The 10,103-nt window shown below is 45.7% G+C and overlaps 1 protein-coding gene across 1 annotated transcript; it reads right to left on the reverse strand.

The window, feature by feature from the left end:
• Positions 1 to 3,322: 3,322 nt before the first annotated feature.
• LOC125885161 (SLIT and NTRK-like protein 1) lies at positions 3,323 to 9,304 on the reverse strand. Its single transcript, XM_049570660.1, has one exon. The coding sequence runs from the start codon at positions 8,042 to 8,044 to the stop codon at positions 5,930 to 5,932; it is 2,115 nt and encodes a 704-aa protein (XP_049426617.1). The 5' UTR covers positions 8,045 to 9,304; the 3' UTR covers positions 3,323 to 5,929.
• Positions 9,305 to 10,103: the final 799 nt, after the last annotated feature.

The raw sequence follows: 10,103 nt of genomic DNA on the forward strand, positions 1-10,103 counted from the left end.
TCAGTGTTTAATATGGTGGATTTCTTTAAATTAACAATACTATAGAATGAATTTGTGCTGTTCTTTTACTTAAAAGCGCTAAATCTCATTAGGAGCAAACTGCCACAACCTGAAACAAAGCCTAATGTATTTTGGATTTCCGTTTCTGTCTGTGCTGTCTGCTTGGCTTTCTTTAAGCCACGGTTCATACATTACAATTAAAGAGAAGAAAGCCAGACAAATTTTCCTTGAGCTTCTTCGTTCGGAGTTTGCATAGTCTGCTTGTTTACGTAGAAATTATGTCAGAGAGAAATGAGGGTGCCTGAATGAAGCATTGGCGCGTGCTCAAGCTCTTCAGTCCACAAACTGACACTCTACCTAGAGCCTCGTTGTATACCATCAAGCACCTTAATGCCACTTCTCCTACAAAAGGAGAGCCCTGGATGTAAATACACTAATGTATTAAGGGCAGGTGTATACAACGCGCCTGGATGTGCTCTTACTGAGCGCTCAATAGGCCAAACCCCCCTTGGCGCAGGTACAAGCTGTTCTCTGATTAGTCAGATAATTGTAAAAAATCATTGAGGGCAGGTTTCCTTGGATTCAGACCAAGATTGCCTTAGGAAATTAAAATTTCTTATAGCCCTGGTGTCAAGCTGGACAGTATGTGCGTGGCCATACATCCACCCACTTATATGTGCAGAAGGGGGGGGGGGTCATTTAATGAAGTTAGCCTTGAACGGAGGAGTCTGTTAGAACGTCTGACGCAGCTTTCTTCCCCTGAACAAATCTCCACATCCTTACTTTATGACTGCAAACAAACTCCATTTTGTGTTGCGGTTGTAGCTCCCGTTTGAGCGGTGTACTCAGATCAGGTGGAGCCACATAAAGCCTGAAACGCTGGTGAGGGATGGGGGACGCATGTGGCTGCTAAATGAAATCAATGAGATAATCGATAAGTGGGGGCTGGAAGAAGAGGATTACTTAGAGCTGGAGGAAACACTCGGTAGGCCATTCACTCATCTTGATTAAAGGCCCCGCTCGGCGGTGTGACGTGGGCCAGCACGCAGTGGGTTGACACCAGATCTGGGTCAATTATGAGTCGAGATCCTTTTAATTACGCTGGATGTTTGCTCTATAGTCTGTCTGGCAGACGTGGGAAATATGAGTAAGGTTTGAGATGTGTGAACTGGTTGTGTTTTGATTGATTTATCTGCCCACGTCTTAACTCCTGGAGCTGCTTCAAAACTATGCAACTTTTACTGGAGTTATTTCATGTATTGCTGCTTTGTTGCGAGTGTGATCTAAAGCTCCACCCCACACTGACTCTTGTTTGGCTGTCATGAAGCCAAATACACAACAATGTAAGACTGATTAGCTGCTCTAACAATGCTTTACAGTATTGAGAACAGTAAGGCTGCAGGCAGAACTCCGCCCAGCACAAACACACTTTTATCCCCTAAAGATTTCTCTTTGTTGGTGTAATTATATCGGAGATGTGTTTTTAGGATATGTTTGCATATTGAAAGGTATATTAACAAGCACAGTGATTACACAAGCTAGCGCCTGCTGCGTTTCCTGTCATGTAAAACACTCCATCACATTCCAGGCTAATGCCAAACTCAATCAGTGGCACTGATTCTACAACATTAAAGAATGGAGGGTACTCCACGCAGTAACCATTGTGGCTCGCAAAGAACATAACTGCTAATAAAACCCAACCACTGAGACTTATAGGCCAAGTGCTTTGCAAGCGGATGGGCTAATAATAATATCTGGGAGTAACACCAAGAAATCCCTGGGGATAATGCCAGATAATCACTACTACACACACCCACAGGCTCGAACCAGCAGCAAGGGTTGCAGTGGCTGCAGAGTTTGGACTATTGGCAACTCCTCAGTGCAACACATGGGACTCTCATCAAAGCTAACATCAAAGGCTAATACTGGAGCTTGAAAGCTTTTGGGGATTTTTACAAAACCTAAACAAGAGCAGGCACACTGAGTGTGACCATTGGGAGTCAGTGAAAGGCTAGCCACCAACGCGTTAGTGCTAATTAAAAGGGAGAGACTTGTGCTTTGGATTGATTTTCCCATTATCACGCTGCCATTTGTAACTCTGCATGAATCTGAGACATCACAAGCAAGATATAAATATGCTCAATGACAGATTGTATCATTTCCAGAGTGATTTTCCTCCCCGCTGCAGTACAATTTGTTTCAAACGCTACCTGCTTGGGATCTTGTGGCCAGTTATCCAGATTATTACCTCAAACGAACAACATAAATGCGATACAAAAAAACAATGTAGATGTGCCCGAGGTAGCACAAAAACAAGACATGATGTTAGTCGTGGGTGTTCAAGCTGTAATGGGATTTCCAACTGATGACTAACCAGCCACAGGTGCACCTTTTTCACAGAGAAGCAACCCTGCAGCAAAAAAAGCACAGCTTCCAAATACAGAGCAAACTATTACCCACACCCTCTGGATTAAATGGCCCAGACTTAAACCAAAGCGGGACCGTGGAGACTTACACCAAAGCGGAGTGTATGAGGTGTGCGGATAATGTTATCCCTGCTGGAAGTGTTGCATCAACTGCCAGCTCCTCGGGGGGGGGGGGCTATCACACGATCTACGGCAGGCCTGCTGGGCCACAACAGTGTTGGAGTGCTGTGTGCCCAGCGTGTAAAAGAGGCTACTCCACTCGGCTGTGTTTCCAACAGCTATTATCCATCGCATTAATGAATGGGGCCTACTGTTAGACGTTGAGTCACACAGACCCACAGCACAGCAACACCTGACAGAAACAGATCTCCACTGGATTCATCTGGAAGGTGCTGAAGATCTATCATCCACTATAATTGGAACAACATATTGCATTTGCATTTTTTCCATTACATATAATAGGAGGCCATATACAACAGATAAAACCCCACAGCAGCGTCTTCTATTCATTTAAACATTCATAACATTGCTGATTTTTTACAGTCAAAGTTATTGTAATATATTGTGGGTATTTCATGTTGTAGTGGCGCCAGTTGAATGATAACACAGCCGGCACTGCAGCAAGAATCTAAATGTGTCATTGTCTCTCCAGGGTACTGAGGAGCTAGCATCCAAGAGTCATGATAAGATAGTCTAAAACTAATATGACAATGCAATACAGTGTAAAAACCTCCCTCATAGTGAACACAATAAAGAAATAGCATCACTTAAAGCTCATTTTGAGTATATCTGAGTATACATAAACCCTTATGCAAAACAATATGCGTAGATGATAAATCAAACCTGTCACATGTCTCATTAACTCAAACATTTTGTCTTTTTTTTTTTTTACTCAACCTCAACCACACTTTATTTAACAAAATAGAAGCAGGTCAAATATCGCAAAGCATATAAATGTAACTTTGAAACACAGCGTTTTGAAAATTATGACAAATCATCAGTGGGCTGTGGCACAGTAATACTCCACAGAAGAGACACGTAGTTACCCCTAGACCCCCCAACCTCGAGTCACCACCACCACTGCCACCACCACCACCCAGTGTGACTGGACAGAAAAGCAGGGAAGTTGAAGGGGGAAGGATAGAAATGCAGTAAGGGAGGGACGATGAGTGTCACTGAGATGTTAGTCCCCAAGGTCAAGCTGCACATGGTTACATGTTTGTAATGGGGGGGAGGGAGGGAGGGGTGACAGCAGGGAGAGGAAGGGGTGTGTACACATACATGCGAATTGGCACGCAACAGCTCTCTCGCTCATTTGTCCTCACACAGGCAGACGGAGAAAGCAGGGGAAGTGATTCAGCACCATGGACAGCGATAGTCTGTATACTGGAGGGGATACTGGAGGCCTGTGAGCTGGGGGAACAGGAAGGAGGGTGAGGGAGAGTTAGGGGGTGTAAGCCTGTCTCACATCAACTCTGTACACTCTCATTGCGATGGGCCATGGCATCTTAGCTAGATTGTTGCCAAATTATGCTGAGATCTGGTCTAAATTAGGCGTCTTAGAATGGGTTTCTTTAAGAGGAAATCAATTGGCAAAGTCAAAAGATGTCACCAGCACTGGAATATTACAGTATAATTACAAATAAATGGAAAAAAAATGAGATTGCACATTCTGTTTTAGACACTGCAGAGATTTTTTGAATACTTGTATGCCCCAACGATTTAATTCTTCTTCTTTTTTTTTTTTTTTTTTTCCAAATCCACGCTCAGTTAAAGCAGTATAGGCTAAGCAGCAGACCCGACAGCTGAGCTCTGCAAAACAGGTATTCAGTCATGGCATTGTTTTCACGAGCCCACAAAATACCATGCGACCCCCCCTGCCCTCCCCTCCCGAGAAGAGTATCTCAGGTTCAAAATGCTGAATTGAAAAAGGCATCTTGCATTATCAAATTACCTCCTGCGTATATGTGTGTGTGTGTGCGCCTTTTTTTTCTCTGTCTCTTCGTCCCCCCTCAGTGACACTTCCTGTGTCTTTATGGACTGGCCACATGCTGAGTTCTCTCCATAGCATGGCTCCGGTTGGTTTGTTAGAAAGCAAGAACCCCCACCCACACACCCCACACACACACACACCCCAAAAACAGCCTGTTTCAAGCACATTTTGTAGTAAATACAGTGAGTTTCAGTTCTCTTATTTGGACAAGATTAGATGGCTTTACAAAAGCTCACAATATGATGAAAGTGAATCATAGCCATAAGCTTTTTTGTGGAGGAATACTTTTTTTTCTGACATTAAAAAAAGCATTCTAGTCTATATCTGTCTACCTGCGCTGTTTACATAGATCGAATTACATAGCTCAAATTGAAAACACTTCTTTGCTCAGTTGTTGAAAAAATATGATGGTATAAACCCCCCATTTAAATGACTTCTTGATATTTTTTTTTCCTCTCACCCCAAAGCAGGCTATATTCATTGACACACAAAACCACGGAACTGTTATTTTAGCTACATTAACTTTGCAGCATAAGCATCTGAGTGACGTTAATTGGTCATGCTCATCTGCATGTCTGAATATCTGAAAGTCAACAATTGGCACACCATAAAATAACACAGTTTTACATTCATAAAGGAGATGACTGCGCAGACATGGATTTAATCTGCACCATCTAGTACGGTATAAATAACCCCAATATTTATCGACAATCAAATGATAACAAACAGAAAAAAGAACATGCACTGACAGCTTCACTTCCATCGCTCCTTTCCGATAGTCATCCGTTATTGATTTTTTTTTCTTCTCTTTTCTCCAAACAAGTTTAAAACAACAAATACAAATCCTAACTGCAGGTTCACAAAAAATAGAGAAATGGCACTTTGTAATAGTCATATATAATTCTTAATATCTATATATTGTCATATTGATATAACATGAAAGGGTCGCTTCTTTGTTGGTTATGGTGGTTATGGTTCCTCGCCGTCGCGCGCGCGCACGCGCGTGTGTGTGTGTGTGTGTGTTTGTGTGTTGAAACCATGCGAAATATCATCATGCAGATTATGATACATCGGTCCGAGTATTTACATTTACATTCATGCGTTCGTGCACCATTCCCCGGGTCCTCGGTCTTTGCTCTCGCTTTCTCTCTTTCTCTTTCTCTCCCTCTCACACACGCCCTCTCCCTCGCTCCTTTTTCTCCCTCTTTTCTGTCTCATACAGATCCGTAGTCCGATTGCGGCAAATAGCAGAACTGGGAGGAGGAGGGAGGGAGGGGTTTTAGCCAGGGGGGCTTGGCATATACATATATTACAGAGTGGGGCCTGTGCAGCAGCAGCAGACTGACTTACTTGGTTCAACTGGAGAAAACAAGACATAAACAAGTCTGTGTTCGCCCTCTGGACGAACAAAAAAGCGGATCAGTCATTTCTGTGCGTCAGTCTGTCTGTGTGACTGTTTGTAATCCAGTCTGGTGTGGGTTTATTGTACTAGACTACAGCAGAGTCCCTTTTACGCATCATTTGTCGTGGAGAGGTGCGTGCTGCAGTCGAAGCCCCGGTGCGCGCCCCCGTCTGCGTGGTAAGGCCCGCTGTGCCAATAAGACGAGTCACACACTGTCTGCAAGGAATTGATCTCCGAGGCGGACGAGTTCCCGTCCCTCCGCTTTGATCTCTTTCGATTCCGCAAAATAAAGACAAGCATTCCTACGACAGTGAAAGCGGACGTGACAAACACCAACAGCAACCCGGGGACGAGCACGGAGATGGAGACCCTGTTCGGCTCCAAATAAGAGTTCGAGCGCGTCCCCGAGTCCAGGGTGAAAGTGCTGTTTTTGGACAGGGGTGTGGGGGAGACTTTGTCATAGAGTTTGGGGCACATGAGGTCGTTCCGGACGTAGCGGAAATCTCGCTTCCAAAACTCTTCAGGGGACTCACACTTGAGATCGCTCACTATCACATCGGCCCCGAGTTTCTCCGTCCACTGCTTGAAGGGCACGATGTTGCACGAGCAATCCCACGGGTTCCCGTGCAAATCGATCTGTATGATTGAATTGAGCTGGTCTAACACTCCAGCCACGGGGAGGTGGGGGAAATAATTATTATGCAGACTAATTTTGGACAAAGAAATCCCAAGGAAAGCATCCACTGGTAAAGATTTCAGCAAGTTGTTATTGAGGAACAGAACCCTCAGGTTTGGCATGGGGCTGAACGCACCTGCCACTATCAGCTGGATGTCGTTGTATTCCAAACTGAGATATTCCAGATTCACAAGGCCCACAAACATCTCTGCTATCAGCGTATCCAGATAGTTCTTATCCATATACAGCCATCTGAGCTCGCTCTGGTTTTGGAAAGTGCTGTTGTCAATCACCTTGATGTTGTTCCCACCCAGATCAAGCAGGTTGAGGCTGGTGTAGCCGAGCAGCTGGTTCTTTTTCACTGCGTGTATGTTGTTATCTCTCATGTTCAGCTCGTGCGCTGCAAAGGGCTTAGGTTTGAGGTTGGCTAAGCTCTCGATCTTTTTGCCCTCGCAGTTGACCCCCAGCCCCTGTCTGGAGCCGACCAGCTTGCAGTTGCACGGCTGGGGGCACGTCATGTTGTGCAGCTGCTCTCTGTCCCCGTTCACACCTGTCACCACTGGAGTGGGCTTCGTTTTCAGCTGCCAGTTCTCACGAGATTTGGAGCGACTCTTGGGTCCGTGGCCGCCAGGCGTCGGGGGCCCACTGGTGTCTCCATTGGGCTTGTAAGGCGTGGGACGCGGGCCATGGGCCGCGGTCTCTGAGGTCTCCTCCTGGGTGGGAGGGGCGACCAGGCTGGTGTCCACACCGCCGCTCTGTGAAGGGCACAGATCCGCCTCTGACGTCTCGTTTAAGTCGCTCCCTTGCAGCCTGGTGGGAGCCTCGCATATCACCCTCCCAATAAGCGCGTTATGCGGTATGTTCTCCAGCCATTCCTTAAGAGAAACCAGGTCGCAGTTACAGTCCCACGGGTTGTCCTCCAACAAAACCTCTGCAATGCCCGGTATTTGCTCAAGGATCCCCTCATAAGGCAACGTTTTGATTCGGTTTCCCCGCAGATCGAGATGCGTAATGGGCACATGTTGAAACACGTTTATAGGTAGCGCACTGATGAGGTTGTCGTTAAGTATTAACACTTCAAGTTTATTTAGGTCCCTGAAAACGGCGGGGTCAATATCCCTCAATAGATTAAAATCAGCTTGGAGATATTCCAAGTCGTCTAACCCCAGAAATGTACTCTTCCTGAATGATCTTATCTTATTGTTATTGATGTGCAGCCGTTTCACCAGCTGCAGTCCCAGAAAGGCGCCGGGAACAATGTCGTGCAAACCATTGTTTTCCAAATGCAGGCTCACAGCATTGTAAAAGTTGGCGAACTCGTTGGGAAATAGCCTGGATAGAGAATTCCCGTGCAACAGCAAGTGGTAAAACTGCGAGCTCGGGCCAGTCAAATGCTGCAGAGTGGTGAAGCTCCTTTTTTCGCAGTCTATGTGCAGATCTCCCTCGATCTCGTTGCAAGAGCATATCTGCTCCTTACAAACGTCCCTTGTAACATTTCCACTAGCAACACAAAGAGCCGCATTCAGCAGAACAATCCAAAGCAGCATTTTTCAACGTGGACAATTCATTCCCGGTTTCAAGACATACGAGCTGTGAATTCAGTCTGCATCAATGAGAAGAAAAAAACAGGGGGGATAGAGACATTTAGGGAGAGGATAAGGCAGTCTTTTATAACAGATCCATGCTGCATCTAACCTGCACTTGTGTCCAGACTTCCAGTTTGAAAATGCCCACATAAACGTCTCTTTCACGACTGAATCCTCGCAGCCTCCGCGTGTTTATGATCAAAATCAAAAACAGCGAGCGACAGTAGAGTCCAGCGCATCTTCCTGGCTCCTTTCAGTTCGCTTAACACTGACCTTGGCAGGAAAAAACCGAGCAAATCCGTGCCTTTTTCTCCCCGAGTCGTGCTGCGTGTTGCGGCGTCGGGAGCTGTTCCCTCTCCCCTGGTGCTGAATTCACACCCTGCGCTGGAGCTTCAGAGGCGATCCCACCGCTGCAAAACACCCGCATCCCCCCTTACATCCATCGGCGTCTTGCCTCGCTCGTTTTCACCCCTCTTTGCTGTCGCGATTTGGGGGGGAATCACAAGAAGAGGAAGACAGTGTTCATCCTAGCGCGGTGCTCTAAGAACAATCTGACACCCTCTACTGAGCTGTAATGGCAAAAATCCGTCGACTGACTGAGGGAATGCTGAGAAGAGAGAGCAGGAAAAAAAATCAATCCACATATAGGGGCGATTTTTAATCGCACTTTATAGCTGCACGATGTGTAGGTTATCCCCTTCCAGATGCGCAAAAAAGAGCTTTGTGCCACCAAACCTGCTCCTGCTGTTTATTTTGACTCTTACAGCTCGCAGCTCCATGGCAAAAGTGTCCAAGTCGGCATCGTCGGAAAACCACTGGTGAGATTTCACATTTGGATCGTGATGCCTCAGTTCAGCGCCTAGATTTCACCCCCCATTCTCAGAGGATAAGCGGCATTACTTTAGCGGATCCCTCTCCATACGCGAGCCTCCACTGTTCCAGCCTTGACTTTCGCCCCTCGCTTTGAAAACACTGTTGAATGCGGTAAAAACAATAATCCGCTACAGGCATGCCTCAGTCCAGCAAAAAACAGTTGACTATACAACAAACGATGCGTCAGTGTGGCACCCTATATGCGCATGTGTGCGTGACGTTTTTTTTTTCTTTACCCCCTCCGTTATAAAAATCCATCGCAAAAAAATAGATCTGTAAAGAAAAAGACAAGAGAAGTGGTTTGAACACAATCTCATCTGCTATCGATTTGTATGATACTCCATTGTTTGATAGTATTACATCAGCGCCAGCACGGGAGAGTTGAGGTAGTTATCCCCCCCCCTCTTCCCAACCCCTCCTCCTCCTCCTCCTCCATCTGCAGTGCTCAGTTGGAATTAAGAGCAGGACAGAAAATGGGATGCTAAGTTAAATATCCTTTCTCTCTGACATCATTTTTTTCTGCGTGTGTGTGTGTGTGCACAGAGGATACAACACACTCATTGTTGCACAAGTGCAATAAGAGACCAATCTAAGGGAGTCAGGAGAGTCCAGCAAAGCATCAGCAGCGCTTGTAATAAGCAAAACATCATTAAGACCACCTACATATGGCTGTAAAGCACTCCCATTATGGTCCATTGACTGGTTCTGATTTCTCCCTGCCCACCTGCCTGCCTGTCTGTCTCTCTGTCTGTTTGTCTGCTGTTTCTGCTGCTGCTTGTCAAGCAGCCTGCCTACCTGTTGTGTTGTGGGCCTCCTTTGTTTTCCTCTCTCTTTCTGCCTGCCTAAACTTGTTTTTTTCATCTGCATCTGTCTCTTTCTGTCACATCACTTTGTCTGTGTAGCAAGGGGTGTAATTCCATAGTGCTAAACAGAGCAGACACAGGTTATTCACACTATACGATACAGACTGAGGGGCTAAAACCACAAGCGCCATCAGTGGTTGAATATAACTAAGTACATTTACAGCTTTGATGTACTTTTCTACCTTACTTAAATGTTTTTTAATGCTATTTTTGTACTGCTTCTTGCTTGAATGAACAGTGTGCAAGATTTAGGGGGATTTATAATATCTAGCAGTGATGATTGC

This window comes from Epinephelus fuscoguttatus, linkage group LG24, assembly GCF_011397635.1.
Source record: "Epinephelus fuscoguttatus linkage group LG24, E.fuscoguttatus.final_Chr_v1".
Lineage (NCBI taxonomy): Eukaryota > Metazoa > Chordata > Actinopteri > Perciformes > Serranidae > Epinephelus > Epinephelus fuscoguttatus.